Source organism: Nelumbo nucifera, chromosome 5 (genome assembly GCF_055504915.1).
Source record: "Nelumbo nucifera cultivar China Antique chromosome 5, China Antique-T2T, whole genome shotgun sequence".
Lineage (NCBI taxonomy): Eukaryota > Viridiplantae > Streptophyta > Magnoliopsida > Proteales > Nelumbonaceae > Nelumbo > Nelumbo nucifera.
Genome location: NC_142653.1, coordinates 17,783,062 through 17,803,634, shown reverse-complemented (window position 1 = coordinate 17,803,634; position 20,573 = coordinate 17,783,062). Strand labels below are relative to the sequence as shown.

General features: G+C 39.0%; 2 protein-coding genes across 2 annotated transcripts; one reads left to right on the top strand and one right to left on the bottom strand.

The window, feature by feature from the left end:
• Positions 1-3,368: 3,368 nt before the first annotated feature.
• LOC104595537 (dof zinc finger protein DOF5.7) lies at positions 3,369-7,926 on the top strand. Its single transcript, XM_010256291.3, has 2 exons — positions 3,369-6,305; positions 6,432-7,926. Exon 1 carries the CDS (start codon positions 3,767-3,769, stop codon positions 4,817-4,819), a length of 1,053 nt encoding a protein of 350 aa, XP_010254593.1. The 5' UTR covers positions 3,369-3,766; the 3' UTR covers positions 4,820-6,305; positions 6,432-7,926.
• Positions 7,927-9,787: 1,861 nt separating this feature from the next.
• On the bottom strand, positions 9,788-17,545 carry LOC104595536 (Di-glucose binding protein with Kinesin motor domain-containing protein). Its single transcript, XM_010256289.3, has 19 exons — positions 17,171-17,545; positions 16,418-16,716; positions 16,136-16,307; positions 15,977-16,047; positions 15,698-15,881; positions 15,202-15,311; positions 14,998-15,097; positions 14,823-14,909; positions 14,537-14,713; positions 14,178-14,451; positions 13,391-13,552; positions 13,081-13,296; positions 12,959-12,996; positions 12,529-12,692; positions 11,599-11,850; positions 11,356-11,427; positions 10,933-11,007; positions 10,775-10,843; positions 9,788-10,574 (listed from the first exon to the last, which is right to left on the bottom strand). The coding sequence occupies exons 1-19, from the start codon at positions 17,418-17,420 to the stop codon at positions 10,101-10,103; spliced, it is 3,246 nt and encodes a 1,081-aa protein (XP_010254591.1). The 5' UTR covers positions 17,421-17,545; the 3' UTR covers positions 9,788-10,100.
• Positions 17,546-20,573: the final 3,028 nt, after the last annotated feature.

Here is a 20,573-nt window from a genome sequence, read left to right as displayed (position 1 = left end):
CAGAAGCGCGCTTTAGGGGGAAGGGGAAGCTCTCTGGATATGCATACGACACACAGACTTGGGGATTGAGAGAGAGAGAGAGAGAGAGAGAGAGAGAGAGAGAGAGAGCGACACTTCGAACAAAAGCCCCAGAAAGGATCGGTGTGGAGTCGGGAGCATAGAATACCGTATGTACGTGGTAGATAGCGACAAGAGGGAAGAGCCCGAAATGACCAGAATAGCCTCTCTTACTCATAGAAGGGCGAGCTCTGCTTCTTCCTATCCTCCACATAAACCACGCGATCCGTACGCGCACATACATCTTTTCTCTCTCTCTCTCTCTCTCCTCTCTCTACGCATTTCTTGATCTTCTTCTACTAGTTGGCTGCTGTGTGTTCTCTTCGTACGTACAGAGAGGAAGAGCAGTCGCAGATGCGAATTCCGCAGAAAGGCAGCAACTGAAGAAGGCAGAAGCAACGACATGAATGAATCAATGCCGTTAATTCAATTATTGACAGAGCGAGAGTCGATAGTGTTTCAGACTCATCCAGGCCACGTGGCCAAAACGCCTCCTACGTGTCGCCAACACCAGTCCGCTGCCACCTTCCTCCTCCTCCTCCTCCTCCTCGGGGCTTTAGGCTTAGCAGTGTAAGTAGGGTTTCTTTCTGTTCTTTTCTCTTCCTTCGTCAACCATGAATTTTCTCCAAATGACCGAAATACCATTGTTATAGGACTGAAATTAGGCAGCAACACCGAAGGGCGTCATGGTAATTAAAAGACAGAACAGAATTGAATCAACAACCTATCTAGTCCTCAGATCAGACCTAACACCCGAGTGGGTGACGTGTTCATCAACATCACATGAGTCCCTTGGAAACCGTGGGATTGGCATCTAAATTGTGGGTCCTACTTTTTTTTTTTTTTTCCGGTTTGTTTGAGTGGCACGTGAATGAGTGAGGCGTATAGATGTTAGATAGCCTACTGGAGTGGAGTATCCGGATTCCGGACAGTGGAGGATTTTGGGTTTTTGAGTTCACGGGAATCCAGCCAAAGCCAGTCCTCCTCTCACGAGCCCCCACCTTCACCCTGTATCAAGTGTGTGTGAGTGTTGGGTAGCAGCTTAATTGCCGTTCGCCTGTTATTTCACGCCGCTGCAGTTTCTCTCAGCCCGTGCCGCGTCAGTTCTACTTCTAACCAACCTCGATTCGATTGCCTCAGAAACCCAACCCAACCCAACCACCTTGGCTTAGCGGTGCAGCAACCAACAATTAAACTCTTTCTCAACACTCAACACCACACTCCTTGCTACATTTCTTCTTGTCTTTTCTCATGTTCATGTGGGTTCTAATTGCTTCACTCATCAGGAGATGTTTGGAACCTTTGGCTCAGCTTAATGATTTATTATTCATTAAAAGGCAAAACAATAAGTGATTCAGTTCAGCCACTACAGCTAAAGTTGTGATTATGTCTTGACGAAGGAGTGGTACCACACAATCTGGTTACCTGAATTCTGATGCATTAAGCTAGGGTAGACATCAATCTGACCTAATCAGGTTGAATATGCACTCTTTCTCTGTTCCCTCCAGTGTCCAATCTTTGAACATGGAGATTGGAGTGGATTGAGCCTCTAGACCCTTGACTAAAGTATCTTTTATCTTATAGTAAGTACTGGCTGCATAATAACTAGGGCTGAGGTAACTGTGCTAGCTCCATATTCTCACTTTTTGTAATCAATGTATAGTGGACCTTCTCCCTACTCCACACCACCCTATACCTCACTCACCTTGTATTGGAGCTTTATACACATATGACAAACACTGCTGCTTTCTATATAGTTGCGTCACTTTGCTAAAACATCAATTCAAAGTGGGCTATATATAATATATATATATATATATATAGAGCTCCTGATGATTATACAAAGTCAATTTGAATTCCAGGGGGGGACCCTATCCCTTAGGCTGCGTTTGGAAGCGGTGTAAAGCCTTATCGATGGAATTTCATACTGAACCATAAAAAGATTTTGAATTTTGTCGATAATCGATATAAAACTTTATTTTAAATGAGTCTTTAAATTCCATTCCATTTAAACACCGATTAATCCATTCAAATGCCAACCGGTGCAAAATTTTACATGGATTCCACAAGGAGCTTAGATGGTTCATATCAACCACGTTGGGATATAATGAGCGGATTTGGATTCTAAAAAAAACCCACACATTTTAAAACCATAATCGGGTATTGATCCACATCCACCCATCACATCAAACAAACATCCCAACCCCAACCTCTTGGATCATCTGAGCTTGGCTGATCTAGTTCAGGTCAGACCCGTTTATTGCACTGCGCTGCTGCCCATGTCCGTTCCATCAATTCCCCAGGTTGTTATATTCCAATCGTTTTTTTTTAAGCATTTCCCAGACAGTCTTTTTCATGGGTCACCTCACCGGCTCACCCTCTTCTTGTTGTCTTGCCCATAAATCAGAGAAATAATAAATAAGTAAGGTGTCCGATTCCCAAAATTTTCACTCAAACGATCAAAGAGAAAAAATAAGATAAGGAATCATCAGGACCGTCAAATCCAATTTTAGAAATGATGAGGTGAGAAATGATAGCTTTTATCTTTGCAGTTTTATGGGGGCATATCTAAACGTACCTTCCTCTCCTCAGTCTGAGACTGAGACTGACTCATGTAATATAAGTATTATATGCAGAGTTCATTAATCAAACATTAAGCTATTATATATAAGCAAAGCTTACAGATAGAAAAAAAAAAAAAAGAAAACACTATCAGGAAAATATTGCTTTTCCCACCTATTTGTAATTGTTATTAGGGCAGTGGGGCTTCCTTTCAACTTGGGGTGGGGTGGGGGTGCTCCCCTTCGTTTAAAGGGACTTAACATGGGGAGTAATAGACAAGGCTGCAACCACTGGCAGCCCCACTGCTGCTGTTGCCTCACTGACCCCTCTCTCTCTCTCTCTAACATCCACTATCTCTGTCACTGCTGTCCTGGGTCTCCTGGCTTTAGTATTCTGCTTCCAATAATCCAATCTGATATCCATCCAAGCATAACCATGTACTAAGTTATGTATGAATCCATCCATGCATTAATTGTTGCATCCATGCTTTGGAAGCATTAATAATGTCCACATGCAAAACCTAGGTAAAAACAGAAGAAAGAAAACTGGAAATTAATTAATGAAGCTGGAAGTTAATTACCCTTTTAATTATGTTCTAAGAATAAGATGGGCATAATTAATTGTTTATGAGCATGCCCTTAGACCTTCTTATGAAAAAAAATAGTGGAGGAGGTGCAAGCATTTATGATCCGTCACACATCATCAAACACCTACCCATGCTTCACTTTGCTTTTTTGTCATTCTGGATCTCTCCATTCTGCCAGTTTAGGATCAGATCAACAACTTTCTATTCTCTCTCTCCCTCTCTCTCTCTCTCTCTCTCTAATATATATACATAGCCACTATATTTTCTGGCAATCTCTTTCTCTCTCTCTGATGTTTATTTATCCGATCAATCCGAACTCTCTATCTCAAGTAGAATTTATATTTTTCATTTCTGAGTCCCCTCTTTGATGAAGATCACAAGCAGAATCTACCATCTCTCAACCCCATGCATGAAACTATTGAATTGGGTCTCTTGATTGCTTCTTGAAGAGGAAACTGAAGTACTCAACTTCCCGAACAACAACCCGCCCTTGCCTCATTTTTTGGTCCTTGTTCCATTCCCCCCTTAGTCTCCCCCCTCCCCCTCTCTATAGTAGGAGGCATGATCTCTCCAGATAATATTCCGGCAAATCCGCCGACCAACGACGATGACCAGAACACTGGAAGCCGCAAGACTGCATCACTAAGGCCACCCGAGCAACCGTTGAAATGCCCACGATGCGATTCTCCTAACACCAAATTCTGCTACTACAACAACTACAGTCTCACTCAGCCAAGACACTTCTGCAAGACATGTAGAAGGTACTGGACCAAAGGAGGTGCCTTGCGCAACGTTCCGATCGGCGGGGGTTGCCGGAAAAACAAGAGAACGAAATCAGGTTCAAGACTATCCGGCGATACCAAGGACTCCGCTGCATCGTCTGACACAGGTGGAATGAAGTTCTTTCATGGGCTCTCACCAGTTGCCATGGATTTTCAGCTAGGTAGCGGCCTTCCTTTCTCTAGATTCCATTCTTCAACCGCAGGCGGTGCTTATAATAACCAGTTTCTTTCATATGGAGATATCTCATCTACTGCAGCAACAACGGCAGCAGCCACCAATCCTTCTTGTTTCAATATCGATGAGGTGGCGGCAAATTCTGGGTCTTTGATGGGTTTTAATTACCATGCTCCCTCAGTTAGTAGACAAGGAGAGAGTGGGGGTTTTAAGTTCAGTGGGGGAATTCAGGAGATGGGTTCGATGAATGTTCACAGTAGCCTTGCATCTTCCATCGAGTCTTTGAGTTCTATCAATCAAGATCTTCACTGGAAGTTGCAGCAGCAGAGGCTGGCCATGCTTTTTGGTGGAGAAAATCAGAAAGAAAGCGTTGTTTCTTCTCTTCCTACAGCCCTACTCGAAAATCAGGCGCAGAAACCACAACCCATTTCGTTTCAGAACCTGGACGTCTCAAAACCGGAGGTTTCTGGCGTTAGAAATCCAACAAAAAGTGGCGTGAGTGGTTCTGCTACCACAACCACGGAGTGGTTCTTCGATAACTCTTACACCCAAACAGCCACCACCACCACTGCCGCCAACAGTAACGTTAATACGAGCAGCAGCTGGAACGGAACTCAAGCATGGACGGATTTACATCAATACAGTGGGTTACCTTAGTTTGATCAGGAGATAAGGGTTTATATTGTTCAGAAAACAAAACAAAAAGAGAATACCAGATAATAGAGAAAATGACAAAACCTATCTTAGTTAATATTCTTTTCTCCTTGCTGTTCTTCTTTGTCCATTTGGTTTTCTCTTTCCGGATTTCTTGCCTTATTTTTCTGCAGCTTAACATGATGACTAATTAAGCTAGGGGAGCAGAAAATGGTAGATCATATTATATTATTATTATCATCATTTATTTTGGACAAAGAGCGATCGATAGTTGTGGTTGTTCATGTTTAGTTGTTCTCGTTTTTGTCTATTTTCTTTTATGTTTCTTGTTTTCTTCTTCTAATTTTCTGCTCCTATACAAAGGCGCATGATCATACAGGAGCAAGGTTGGTTGTTTATGAATTTATGTTAGCAAGTTAGCAATAAAAAGAAAAGCAGCTAATGGTCTTTGATTCATTAAAGAAGAAAATAGACACACCTCAATATTTCTTTGAAATCTGTAATATCTAACTCCCCATCTATCTATTACGGGTGTTAATGGATTCATGTGGTTTGTTATCACGTGGGTGGTGATTGGTGATTGGTGAAGGTGGTCTTGATACACAATTTTCTATATTTTATATTTCTGGGTACTTTATGAATTTGAAATTCTGTCTCGCTCGCTCGTTCTAAATCTCTTCCTTGGGATCTGTAATGGATTTGAGACTCTTATTAAATAGGCTTGATGCCATATCTTTGATTTGTTTCATGTTCAGTCAGTCTCCAGACCTCCTCCTCCTCTCTCTCTCTCTAGACCTGAGTCTCAGGCTCTTAGCCTCCTCTGCTGGATTGCTGCAACATAACAGTATGCAGTAGCTACCAGCTACTGGGTGAGGTTTGCCTAGCCCTGCCAAGGAACACCCAGCCTCTCTCCCTCTCTGCCTAGGGCTTTTCGTAATAATTAGTTTCAGAGAAGTATGATTTGGTGGAATCGGTGGTGTCTGAAAAAGTGGTGGTTTGAAAGTGTATTGAATGCTGGCCCGTCAACATACATTTGAATGAGAGAGATGGTGAGAGGAGGGAGATGCGGTATCTTAAGGTTCCTTTCCATTGTTTGGCAAACAGGTTTCCTTTCTTTTAAGCCTTTTACTTCAGAGGACCTTGGAGAGAGAGAGAGAGTGTGTGTGAGAGACAAAACTGCTTTTCCTTCTCTGTCATTCTTTACTTTTGGGTCTCACTCTATTTACAAAAGATGAGATGGGATTGATATACATAACGCTCCTTTGGTTTCCCACTGTTGATAGCGTTTGTTGTTTCTGAATTCTGCTCATGTAGTCAATCTGATATTCAAGTCCCATCTCATTGTTTGTTTATTTATAGCAGAAAATGGATCTTGTTATGTTATACAAACAATCAGCAAACCAGAAAATATCAGGAATGAACCCCAGATATTCTTTTTTCCAGTTTCAAGCTTCAACTTTCAAAGAAGAAAAGAAGATATATAGATATGGTGAGACATATTCTCTTTTAATTTTTTTTTTCTCTTGTTTGTTGTCTTTTATTCATCGGCTGGAAAAACTGTTGTTATTTAGTACTGATCAACTATCATGACAGTGTTTTTCTCATTATCTAACAGATATATCACTGTGGATTCTCTCTCTTTCTCTCACTGGGGAGCCCACTTTAGCTTCAGTTGTTTCACTACTACAACTATTTTTAGTACAGGGGAAAGGCAGTACAAAGCCACCCTACCGAGTGTCACCTACATCACTGCAAAAGGCTTGTTATTCTAACAGAGATACAATTACAGCTTCCACCATACTCTTTGTTTCTATCTCTCTTGGCCACTCTGTCCACTGCAATATTCCCATAACATTTGCTTCCGTGGACTTATAAAAGACTCCCATGGTACTCCTGTACTCCCTTCCTTCCTTGCTTGCTTAACCACCCCACCATTCTTTTTCTGCCATTCCTTTACTCCTCTCTCTCTCTCTCTCCTCTCTAGGATTCGAGTAATGAATTTTTTTTTTCTGAAGTGGGTTTTCAATAAAATTTACAAGGGTTTTTTCTGCTTCTTTTTCGGAACAAACTAAATAAAAATAAGAGAGAGAGAGAGAGAACATGAACGCGTGATTTACGTGAGTAACTCAGGGAGCTAGAAAGCTTTTGGTAAGCAGAAGATGACCTGGTTCACTGTCAAATGTCAATGATCGACTGCGACTCTGCGAGAAGCTCATGACACTGGCTCTTGGTTTTGAAGTTTTGATCGGTTGTGATCGCCTTCACAGGTTCATCCCTCAACTCTCATCCCACGTTGTCTTCCTCTTCATCATAACCATTCCCACCTGGCTGATGGCCCCACTCTGAGTCCTTGTGCGCTCACGGTTCATCAAATAAATATACCAGACTTGAGAGAGAGAGAGAGAACCATGTTGGGATTTTTACTCATCGAACAGATTGTCCACCGATCGAGTGGTCCAGATTGACGGATAGTGGGGTCACATGAACAGTAATGGGTCAAACAACCTGGACCTTGTTGGTGGGCGGTGGCATAATTTAACATTTATTTTCATCGCTTTTTAATAAGTCTTGTTTGTTTCCTTCCATAATCATTTCAAGAGGGTGGCTCCTTTGTTTGAACTTCGAATCCAACATGTTTGGAATCCTACTTTTTTTTTATGCTTGCCAAGTGGGAGCTGCTGAGCCGGTGAAAATGAAATTAAAACTTTCCACGTGGCAAGTTTCGGCTCAAGATGCTTTGCCACCTGGGAAAACTGTCCTATCACGCCCCATCATTAGCTTTTTATGCTTGCTAAGTGGGATCTACTGAGCTAGTGAAAGTGAACCTAAATCTTTCCACGTGGCAACTTTCAGGTCAATTTCGCTCTGCCACCGGATAAAACCTGTCCGATCACATTCACACCCCATCATTGAATTCTTAACAATAAAAAACGATAGTAATAGCTAATAGGATCCGGTGGCATAGTGGTTCGACCGGTGTTCTGTATTCTGGCCATTCCGGCGAAGAGTTGATGAGAAAAATGTACCAAGTACGAAATAAAATGGAGAGAGAGTTTCTCTGGTATATGTTTGGCAATTGGCACCGATGCTGCATTACCGTTTGCTAATGTGTGGGTTGGGAGCACCGTTTTTTCAGAAAATAGTGTTTTTTTGTTTGAAATTGTTATCAAATAGAATGTTTCATGGAATAATATCAACTTTTTCTGTTTGGTATCAATGCTTTAGGAAACGTTTTCAGTACTGGTATCCAATATCTAGTGCCACATCACTGCCACCTCACATTTCTATTGGCAGCAACGAATTGTACTTCCAAAAAATGCCAAATTTGGCGTTACTCCAAGTCATACCTTCCCAATATTCAAGGTGTGACTTGGAGCATCATTTTTTATGAAAAAATAATTCCAAACAAACACTAGTTTCTGAAACACTATTTTTTCCAATGTGATACTGATGTGATGTCGAAGCAACGGCAACAATATCAAACATATGCTTAAATTCCAGCTCCGGGGCCAGGATTCAAACAAATAGTTCCAAACAACTTTTTCTAGAGTAACAACAATTTTATATGTGTTTTTTGTTTCCAAAATTAAAACTAAAAAATATGTTCTGGAATCTAGTTTTGTTTTTTGAAATAAAACCAAGTTGAAGGAAATTTACTTAAATGCCCTACCCATTGCCATCCATAATGGCAAATCCACCGTCATCAGTTGAAAGTTTTATTTTTTCTGCACTATGTTCCAAGTTCAATCAATCAAAACAACTTCGTTTTTGTTTTATTTTGATTAAAAACTCAATAAATTAATATAATTTATAATACTAAAAATAAATTATATATTTATATTTATATAATCTCATCATATTGGGTCTTAGCGAATCAGGCCAAGCAATATCCGATTCAACCTGAGTATGACTAAATGGATATCCAAGTCCGACTTAAACAACTTGGATTCGAATTCAGATCCGATCCAATCGAAGATCCATAGAAAAAACTCATCCTAAGTCACAAGTCCCAACACCAAGGTTTTAAAAACTGGACCAAACCCAAAACCAGTTCTTGGGTCGAACAGTCCAATTGTCCAATTTAATAGTCCCTTTTAACTTAAAAAATAAAATAAAAAATGATCAAAAACTATTATCTGGAATGAAGGGTTAATGGTTCGGCCACCCTGATCCAGCGAGTCACTGACCAAATCAACAGCTCTTGGGTCAACTGGTCAGATAGTCTGATCCGGTCCGGTTTTCAAAACCATGCCCAACACCCACCAATTGGGCCATTGTCAATGGCAATGGGTGGCTTGGATTGAGCAAATGGAAAAAGCATCCTTATTTTCTATTTCGTTCGTTTGACTCCACGGAGTAAAGACTGCAGCCACAACCCATTAGCTATCGCCATCCAAATCCACTCAGGATTTATGTGGGCCACCAGACAGACAGACAGACAGACGGACAGATACCTTGGATGTTTTGGAGACATAGAAGGAACATGTTCAAAATGTCCCAGAGCTAAAAATTGATAAAGATGGTCATAGGAAACCCGTCTGTGCTACCCCTGTCAATGACAATCCTCAGTTTTTTTTTTTTTTAATAGAAACCAAGAGGAAATCCTCAGTTTATGTTACCCAAAGAAGCTGACCAAGTTCTGCCAGATGCAGCGTAGAGCATCTGTGTTATCCAAGATTATCCGTAGGTGTCGGGAAATCAAGGTACCCAAGCAACTCCATCTGGGATGTTGTCATGAGTTGAACATGGGTCTCAAATCTCAAATATCCTAGATGAACGGTTTGATATGCTTTATTTAAGTGAGGCACTGATCTCTCTCTTTCCTAATAAACTCAAATAAACAAATGAAGCTTGGGAATTTGTGCAGATCGCTTTTCTGTCAAACGCTTGAAAATTGTTAGGGAGAATTAAACTTGCATTGAGAAAAAAAAATGTGATAGATTTTTAACTCAGCCAATGTAATGTAAGATCTTCAGCAAATGTTGTGCATTATATATTTCATTATAATGAAATGATCATTCAAATCAGTGATTTTCATCTATTCTACATACAGTTTGAGATTGCCATCAATAATAAAATGGCCAATCTATTCATTTGCAGCCTCAGATGCACTCACAGTACAGTGTATATTTATCAATAGAAAGGGCATATAATATCATTACAAAGAATTCCATGATCCTTCAAATCAGTGATTTTCATCTATTCCATATACAGTTTGAGATTGCCATCAATAATAAAATGGCCAATCTATTTCAGAGGAAAAGAACACTGGTTTTCCGCTTTACTATCTTGACCAACCTCTTGTCCTATCCCTCTCCTTGATTCCTTGAACCTGATCTCTGTTGATTCTGTTCTGAGTGAAGAGCTTCTGGGTAACAACTGGCTTTGTTGTTTTTGTAATCCTTGCAAATGCTTTAGTGGGGTTAATTTGCCTAACCTTCTTGGCCTCAGTTGCAAGCATCCTCTTCTCGAGTGAAGGAACGGGTACAACATAATTGTTCTCAATCTCAACACTCCTGACCTCTCTTTTCCTTCTTAGCTCACGGAGGGAGTCAGCCCCCCTTAGCAAAATAGATTCCTGACTGATGGGGCGATGGATTGAATTGGAACTCCTTAGAATATGGGAATCACTTTCACTGATAGATTCTTCCCTTGAACAGGATTTTCCTTCATCTGGGCTATCTCTTGACTTGGGTGAATGTAGCATGGACTGTGATTCATGTTCCCGTGATCTCAGCTTCTCCTCTAGATCCTTCACCTGCAATAAAATGTAATCATGTATAAGAAGTAGCAAAATTTGCATACAAGGAGAAGTTATTTCTCTGGTCAAATCCTAAAACTATGCAGACTTTGCAACACTCTTTCCATTTTCTTTCCTTTTTTCTGCATGTTTTTACTCTGCTACAAATGTCAGCCCAAGGCAAATACTACAATGACAATAATTTTAAAAGGAAAGACCTTTTGAGTAAGGAATAAAGACTCTGAATTGTTTTCTCTGTCTCTCAGCTTGCTCTCAAGCTCCTTTACCTGTGAAATATTAACAAAAGAGGGAGGAAGTTAGTACCCATAAGATACAATTGCTGGTTAAACAGTGAAAGACAACTTTGATGCCCAACCTTTTGTTGAAGGATAAAAGACTCCGACTCAGACTGTTGTGCTCTCTCTTTGAGCTTGTTTTCAAGCTCCTTGACCTAAATCAACACATAGAAAGCAGTTAGAAGTTTGTTAGTTTCTTTTCCCAGATTTTTTTTTTTATTTTATATGTGTATAGGCTTTTTGTTTGAGAAATAATGATTTCTTTTTGAATCAATGGAGTAGTATCTTTTTTTGTTCTCAAAATTTATGAGTTGGATTGTTGAGATAGCTGATTTATAGATAATTACAACCAGGTGCAACAAAGACAAACAGCTGAACTGACATAGAGGAGATCAATATATTTCATGAGCACATATAACATTTGTCTCTGTTGCACAAGGAAATCTAGACACTTTTTTCTTTCTTGTGGATGAAATGGAGAAATTTTTGTTTGTGGCAGCGACCTTCTGTTGGAGAGTCATGGATTCCAGGTAATCTCTTTCTCTCTCTTCCAGCTTGATTTCAAGCTCCTTAACCTTAATAAACAAAACAGAATTCAGGTATTAGAAAAAAAATCAGGGTTGGTATAGGAAATAAACAAATTAAACCACCTTGACCTTTAATAAACAAAACATAATTCAGGTATTAGGAAAAAAAAAATATCAGCAGTTGGTATAGGAAATGAACAAAGTGAAATGAAGAGCGACCTTTTGTTGAAGGACCAGACAACTTTCTTCCTTCCCCTTCAGTTTCTCTGCCAGTTGCCAGTTTTGCTTCTCCAACTGGCTCTGTAATTCAGTCTTCAGTTCAAGTTGGCCTTCAAGTTCTTTTACCTTTTCTTGTTGGTTTTTAGAAATCTGATCTTTGCCCTTGACCTTACTTTCTAAGCTTTGGAAGTTCTCTTCTAACTTCCTTATGGATTCATCTCTGGATTTGCATTCCTGCCTTGCTTTGTCAAGCTTTCAAGGAAAAGTGGAAAAAACAAGAGAAAGAAGTTAGGATGGATTAAATTTATCAGAGAGGAAATACTAAATTAGAGAGGAGAACTTACTAAATTAAAAAAGGGAAAATTCACAATTAGTACCCTTAGTGCCATTTTGGTCCCCGAACTTTTAAATGCGACAATTCAGTACCCGAACCTTCAAAACATGTCAATCCAGTGCTTACCGTTAACCAGCCATTAAATGACATTTGAAAAAAGACACAAATGCCTTTTGAGTATCATCTAATTTTCTTTATCAACCATCAAAACATTGACAAAAAATTAACAGTCCTAAATTCTTGCCTCTTTTATTCAAGAAAGTTGGGGTCTAAAATGCCAACCGAGACGTGACTCCAACTTTCTTGAATGGAAGAAGCAAGGATATGGGATTGTTAATTTTTTGTCAACATTTGGATGGTTGATAAAGAAAATTAGATGACATTTGAAGGGCATTTGTGTCTTTTTCAAAGACCATTTAACAGTTGGTTTACAGATGATTAATGGTAGGTACTGGATTGACACGTTTTGAAAGTTTGGGTACTGAATTGTCGCATTTTAAAGTTCGGGGACCAAAGTGGCACTAGGCCAAAAGTACAGGATACTAATCCGGAATTTTCCCTTAAAAAATGTTCTAACTTATTGGGGTTAAACATACCAGCATTTTCATTTTTTGAAGCTCACTTGTGTCAACCTGCTTCTTTGCAGGGCCCAACTCAATTCCCCGAACTCGAGTTGCAAAATTTAAGGAACTCAGGGTCTCACCTAAGTCAAGTTCTGAAGGGCTGATTTGTACAAACATCAAAGTTTTGGAATCACCTCCTGCATAGAATCAAGAGCTGATTTACACAAAGTAATGGATGCAAAAAATGGACAAAGTAAGATGGAGAGAGAGCATGCTGCATTGTAGAGCAGAAATGGAGAATGACTCGGCCATTCTAAATTACATGAGCATCAGCAACAAAGGCATGTCAAAGATGACTCCTGTGGACAAGGGACTTGGATTAACTAGCAATGGTATAGCTAATACAAAATCCACAAGGGACTTGGATTAACTAGCAATGATATAGCTAATACAAATGTGTTACCTAGTGAATCTTGAAGAAGATGTGTCAGCTTTGAGTTCCTGCAAAATCCACAAGAATGAATCAGGATACAATACAAAGTCAGGAACCTGGATTTAGTCTAGATAGGCAAGACCATTGCAGACCTGTATGGAATGTGGCTGCTTTTCATTGCAAGAGCACTTATGACATCTCCAAGAGCCGAAAGTGACCTGTTGATGTTTTGAGCTTCCTTAAGCCGCTCACCTTGTACCTCTGTCTTTGCGAGCCTCTCACTCCCCGCCAAATCAATGAGCCAAAGCTTGCTCTTGGTACATTCTCCATTTATCAAATTCTTTGCTTTTACCATTATACATAGCATGCTGATATGATAGGAAATCAAAGAAAATGAACTAAGCAAAAGGAACCATTTCATGGTAATGCAAAATTGAACAGGGAGCTGATATTGCCACTAACCAGTGAGATCTACTGCTATGCTCATTTATGTTGTTTGATCCAACAACTCTAGCATTGCTTCCAGCCTGTAGTACGTCCCAGACCTCCTTAGTGTTCTCAACTTTTGCTTCCACTAGTCCTGGAATATGATGAACCCCTTCTGAAGCTTGTCTTATCTCCAATCTAGATACAACAATGCAAAACCAAAGTTAGACAAGCAATTGTTTTGGTTAGTATATTTTTCACTCAAGGCAAGTCATTTTCTTTCCTCAATCCAAGAACTTGGATTACTTCTCTAAGGCACAAAACACTTGAACTCAGTTGAGCACTCATCAGCATTTGCATTGAAGGTATCATAATGCAACGCTATTTCTTGCTGAGTCAGTACTTGTATTGAAGGCAGAGAGCTACAAGAAACTCGTGCTTATTATTATGCTCCTCTGCTGTCAGTATTCCACCATCCTGTTCCACCTTGATTATCTTATAAAGCATGACAGCATTTTGTCAAGATTTCCTGCATTTGGTGACTACAGGCACCATTTCATTATTCATTCATGCATAATCATTTAATTGGAGAATAGCCTATGGAAGAAGAAGAGCTCAACACATTCTCTTCTTTTTGATTTTCCAGTCAATTAAAAAAATGGTGGCATAGCATCATCTTTGGTTCATATCACAATTTGCATCAATATGTGTGAATCATAGTCAAAGGCCATGCATTTTTTTTTTCATTTGCATAAGGGGCTTTGCCCTTCTTTTCACACATTATTGCAGTCATTATCCTTATAAAAAAAGGACTAAACCTTACCTCTTCTGTGATGGTGATGTAGCAAGCAGGTCTCTTATCTGCTCATTGTAGACTTCAAGCACACTAACAGAAATATTATATGTGAAAGTTTCACTTCTTTCCTTGGCAATTTTGAACAACTTCTCTAGAGTGCGATAGTTGACTCCTCGGTTATGCTCAGTACCCTCCATTGTGAAAGTTTTTCCTGTTCCTGTCTGTCCATATGCAAAAATGCAAACATTATAGCCATCTAAAACTGAAATCACCAATGGTGAAGCATCTGCGAACACATCAGCTGTTTCATCAAAACAAAACCACAGTCAATTACTATTTTTCCAGGTCATTTTACATTCACTGGTAAAATCACAATGTGCAAATACCTTGACCATCCTTTGGGGTGTATACTCTGTCAAATTTGAAGGTCTTCTTTGTGGAGCCTCCTGTCAGTATCCCAAGATCTCCATCCTTGGCTGCATCAAAGTCAACCACTGAAGCACATCCTGAGGATATCTCTTCCTTGTTTAATGGACGACACCTACAAAAGACCCTTATATTCCCTGGAATATAACAGTATAGTGAAACAAAGAAGTTGAGTCACTCCAATTCTCAAGCATGGCATTAAACAGATAATCAATTAAGTTATTTGAACAATGAAAAAACGCATGCCTTTTGCTTCCTGGACTTGGTTATAGAGCTTTTTCCTCTTCGCCTGCTCTTCACTGTATTTCATTTTAAGATCCTCACACTGTGCGACTGTAAAGGAATTTAACATATAGCCATAATTCATAAGAAGCATAAACTTAGATAAATATTTCAAAATAAAGAACAGAATCAAACTTACCCAAGGCCTGAACTGCAAATACCATTTTATTCAGTTCAGGAATTGAATCAGCACACTCGTGTGCTTCATGAGAGAGCTGTGAATGCTCTTGTCTCATAACCTGCAAAGAACAATATATTTGTCTTTCTAATGTGCCACAAGAGAAAGTGAATTCCTGAGCTAATCAAACAATATATTTGCATTCATAAAGGAAAATCCTTTTACCTTTATTTTTTCTTCTAAATCATTAACTGCTGCAACCCAGAACTTTTTATCTCGCTCATACCTACTAGAAATATCCCTTAGCTTCGCTTCTTGTTTCTCCATAGCTTGATCTAAGAAAAATACAAAGCACATCCAGGAGCTCAATTTTCATGAAATAGGAAACAGAAGCTACCAATTGGGCAAATAGCAAAGGATTTTGCCATTCAGTGGATCCACTGATGAGATATTCTGAGAAGAAAGAATTCACCCGGAATATAAGGTTCACTTATAAAGAGATTTTTTCCATGGATGTTTCATATTTCAACTATACATCCAAAAAATTATGGCAAATAACCAATAGAATTTACCACACGGGATTTCATTGGGTATGAGCATTCTGTTAGACCAATCTTATATTGGATTTTGTATTCTTTTTGAAAGGTAATGCAATCCCCTAGTTATCAGATATCAAGCATTTTCTTTAGTGGAAGGCTTGTATTATTTGATTTCATCTTACCCAGAGAGTGAGTTTGGAACGTCTTATCATCAAGTTCCATCCTGACCTTCTGTAGCTGCTCATTTGCTGCTGTCAGGGACATCCAAGCCTCATAGCATTCATCTGTCTTGCGCTGACACTGTGTAGTCAGCTCTTGAATTTTCTTCTCATACTTGATAGTGGATTTCATTTGCATGACTTTATTCTGCAAAGTCCAGCAATAATGAACTGAATGAACAACAATCGGGTGCACCCTTTTTCTTGCATGAATCTATTCTGAATTCTAAGTTGATTACTAACCGGAACTGAAGAAATTTCTATCTCAGTAGAACAGTTTTTACAGATGAGATGCTCGGATTTCACCTCTGGAGCTGGATTCAAGAACCAGAACAGCACAAATTAGTTTTCTTTGCAACTATTAGATCTATCTTGACAATGAATTAAACAGGTAAAGAGTACCTGGTAACTTAGGTACTCGTCTAATGCAGATCCCACTAACCACAGGACTTCCATTGACCTCTTCAAACCTGATTACAAGTACCCCATCCTCCCCAACAGAGACCCTGGCGTCAATCAACATCAATGGTTTTTTGGCTCCAACAATTGAGTAAATATCGAGTTCAGATAGAACCTGGCAATTGTATATAAACAAGATGGAACATATGAGAACTAAAAAAAAAAGATTAATTAAGATAAAATTAATCATAGTAAAATATTTTGCTCCATGGAGATTTCTCTTGCCTTCTCTTCCTGAAGAAAGACATTAAAGACCCTCATCCCTTTAGGTCCATTTGTGTTTATGATCTCCACAAAATGAAGATCAACGAAATAATCTCCAGGGAGGAGATTGTCAAACCGGTAACAGAAGTTACCAAACCGTGCTGACTGGTAAATGGACGGATAATCCCCACCGTCAAGTATGCTTTCATCTGTTCTTAAAACATCCCCTCCTTCGAAAGAGATATCAGGCTCGAATCTCATAGTGGCATCTGCTTCCCGTAAAGTGCCTCCGCCACAATTCACAAACATCACAAGATCCTCTGGTACAAGAGAAGGGTTAATGAACACTTGAAATCCCCATGGAATCTGAACCGAATAGAACAGAAACTATTAAGTACAAATTTTATCATCCTTTAATCAGTGAAACCCTCCAATCGTACTAGGACAAGCACCAAATGCAATCAGTCAAATGCTTGGGTGCGAGTAACATGGAAGACAATTAATAAAGCTAACCAGGAATCCTCAAAATGTACAACAACCAATTCAAATTAGCTTCGACGATAAAATCAAGAAAATGGATACCTTTAAACAGTATTAAAGAACGCCTCATATGAGAATTACAACAGTTCAAACTAACAAATCCAATATTTGACTTGTTCAGATAAAATAATTACATACTGAGAAAATGGTTACCACAACTGGAATGAAATCAAGATTGAAGTTCAAGAATTGAAAATGCACGCTCATACTAAGAAGAAGAAACATTACACTAACCTGCGCAATTCGCCCGCACAAACCCCGAAGAAACCAGTCTAGAACCCCAAAGACAGAGCACTGAATCTACTGAAACTACATCATCGTTTTCCGGTAAAGGACCTTCGTGTTCAAGGCTGCAACCGGCATTGACAAACGGGGAGTTGATCTTTGGTAGATCCTGATCCCAGTCATAAACCCTAGAGAGCGAAGAAGTCGAAATTGGGGCTTCCAGGTCGTGATGAAAAGTACTGAATTGAATTTCTTCCATGATAACCGAGGCTTGGAGTGGTTGAAAAGATGAGATCTAGAATGGCGGAGCTCTTTTCAGGCAATACTACTGAGTTGTTCTGTTTGAAGAAGACAGCAAGACGGTAAGCTGAAGAATCCCTTTTCCTTTTCCTCCTAATATCTTAGATGGCATTTTCAAATTTGAAATTTTATACGACCGTTCGTAAGACCCGACCGTTACTCCGTGGGGTCAACCTATTTACTAGCGAGAGTAACTTTTTGTAGTGTGTAGACAACGTGGCCCGTGGGCTCGGATGTTGCTGACGTGCTTATTTGTGATTGGGTTGCGTAGCCTATTGTACACAACATTTTTGTAGCAGATCCTGAACTAGTGGCTTGCTTTTCGAGTTAAGACATCATTCATTCATTCCCTGTCTGAAGTCCTAGTTGCAAGAGCGAGCGAGATTCGGGCCGGGTGGACCGAAAACGTTAGCAAATCAGTGAACTAGCGAAGTTAGCTCTATTCGGGCCGGAAGACCGGATATCTCGTCCAAAAGGACTAGTAACTAGTTTCAACTTTCAAGCCAGTTCAAAATAGGACCAGAATCATAGACTGAACTCTTCCCGTTGCACTCATTTTTCTGATTTGCACCATATGATGAACACTGGACCAATCATGATCCGCCTGACATATGGGATCCAGTACTTGCCAGATGTCTTTTATCAGAAGGATCATGACTTACCATCAACGTCAAGTAAATTTCTCAATATTTTTCAAAGAATCATTCATGGGTGAGCTTATGTGGGATTTTGCATAAGGGATCATGTTAGATAATAAAAATATATTTAAGGACCTCACCTTACCACTTGAGCTTTTAGGTTGAATAGTTTATTAACATGGTCAAACAGTTTAATGTCCAATCTTTGTTTAATTAAATTTGAAGACAAGATATTTGTCCACACTTCACACCCAATAGGCTTTTGCACGAGGAGAGTTTTAAAGAATAAACATCTATTCAAGAGCCCTAACTAATGGTTTAAGCTTGGGGCTTTTATTGATTCCTCTACTTCAGAAACTTTTGAGTTTGTATAATTAAGAACAATGACGTGTAGGAAAATATATCACAATTCAAGCATACGTGGGGGGTTTGAGATAATACATTTAGAAAATCAATAAAATTCAGAGGGTAATAAACTATAAATTTTTCTTTAATTTTAATTATACGAGGGCAATGATGATGGTCAAATAAGCATCTGATACCATGTCATGAAACCGTTCATCCTAGAAGCTTAAGTTCTTAGCGGAGGCCCTGAATAGGTTTTCTCTCCAACAATATTAACGGATGTCTCTCTCTCACCCCTAATGCATTTTATCGTAAGGGACTTGTAGGGAGGATAGAGCAAGCTTTAGCATAGAGAATCTATAGTCCCATGTTTGTTTTTTTTTTTTTAAAAAAAAATAATTCATTAGACAAAAAAAAAACCATCTCACAAGAAAACAAAAGTCTCCAAAGATTTTGATCACTGAGCTAAAGAATGAGTAGGTTTGATAAAGGCACAAGGTTTACAAACTTAACAACAAGAAAATAATTTAAAAGAATTATAAATAAAACCAATCTAGTTTTCCATAATAGTTGATAGTTCCATGGGTTAAATGATAGTTGATACCGAGTTAGCAACTATTTTATTCACGCAAGGAGATACCAATTCAGTAGGCTGCGTTTGGGAACAATGCAAATGGAGTATAAATCTCCGTTTAGGGTAAATGTGCACTCTGATTTATTTTTCCTTGTGTTTGGTAACATTACATTTATGTATTAACAAATGACAGAAAATACATTTTCAAATGTATATTTATATTGATAATAAGATGTAAAGGTACATTAATAAAAAAAAGAAATAAATTTGTACTCAAGTGGGCTTTTGATTAAAAAAAAGGCATATGCTTTATTGGAATTCTTATTTGCAACCATTACAGCTAAAAGTCTATTTGGTAAAAAGATAAATTTGTGAGTGCAAAACTAACTCAACTTTACAATTTATATGGACCATTATACACTCTACATATTTACATCGTTTTCAAAAGGAGTAGCATAAAAAAAAAAAAGAAAGAACTTTGACTCCTATTAAATTATATGGACAATTACTTTTTTAATGAAAGTCACTTCACCAAACAATCAAACATTTCACAAAAAGAAAAAAATAGAAAATGAGAGGTGGCTCAATTGGTATGTTAACTGGTTTATTCCGGTAAAAACAGCTACCCGTGGGAGATTCAAACGTGTCAGTAAATACCAAAATAAAAACTTTTTACAAAAGTAGGAGACGTGGCTTAATCATCTACCATATAAATCGATAGTATCTACAATTTGGGACCCAAAGTTTTGTTTTTTGGCCCCCCCACAAAAAAAAAGGCTTGTGTAGGAGGGAGGAGCCAAGGCGGCTATGAAGATTGAAAGTGGGAACAGCGAGTGTCTCAAACATCAAACTGAAAACCGCCGAGGCCCAGCAACATATACAACAACACGAACATGAATCATGTTCATAGGTGATGCCCGATCAATATGGTGTTTGGAAGTGTGGGCACTTTTTGGGATCGGTTTTCAAGAAAAAATGTACATATTTTCAATACCCGTTTTTTATAAAAAAATGTTTCTACCATGTATGCATTAAGCAACACTATGCTGTTTGGTAAGGTGATTTTCATCACCATTTTTCATGTATGTACAGGTAAGCACCACATAAGATATACATCAGTCAACCGTTGGGTGAAACGGTTCGCCGATGCATGAAACACATGGGGTCTCAACTTTCAAGGCATGCCCAATTTTCTAATAATCGGCTGAACCAAACAATGAGATACATGGGCGTTTGTTGAAATGCCTATGTGGATCCGATGTGACATCGTTTTTTTGAAAAACAGCCACAGTTCCAAACATCCCCCAATTCAGGCCTCACAAAAGCGTCTTCGCACCGTGTTTAGTGTTTACAGCCTTTTGCAGCTGTGTATCGGGAATATTTCGTATTTGTATATTTTTTTTCATGGGGAGATATTACAAAACATAACTGCAAGTGGCTGTTAGCACAGTGTGAGGATTGAATCGGATTTTGGTTGATCAAAGTACTATACATGGTCTTGTGATCAGTAGGGATGCAAATGGGTCAGATTGGACCGGATTCGAATCAAAGGTAC

Coding starts and splice junctions, on each gene's coding strand:
- LOC104595537 (XM_010256291.3), top strand. CDS start 3,767: ATGATCTCTCCAGATAATATTCCGGCAAATCCGCCGACCAACGACGAT.
- LOC104595536 (XM_010256289.3), bottom strand. CDS start 17,420: ATGGAAGAAATTCAATTCAGTACTTTTCATCACGACCTGGAAGCCCCA. Junction 10,844..10,932: donor CTTTTATCCTTCAACAAAAG/GTTGGGCATCAA, acceptor AATATTTCACAG/GTAAAGGAGCTTGAGAGCAA. Junction 10,575..10,774: donor CTTTATTCCTTACTCAAAAG/GTCTTTCCTTTT, acceptor ATTTTATTGCAG/GTGAAGGATCTAGAGGAGAA.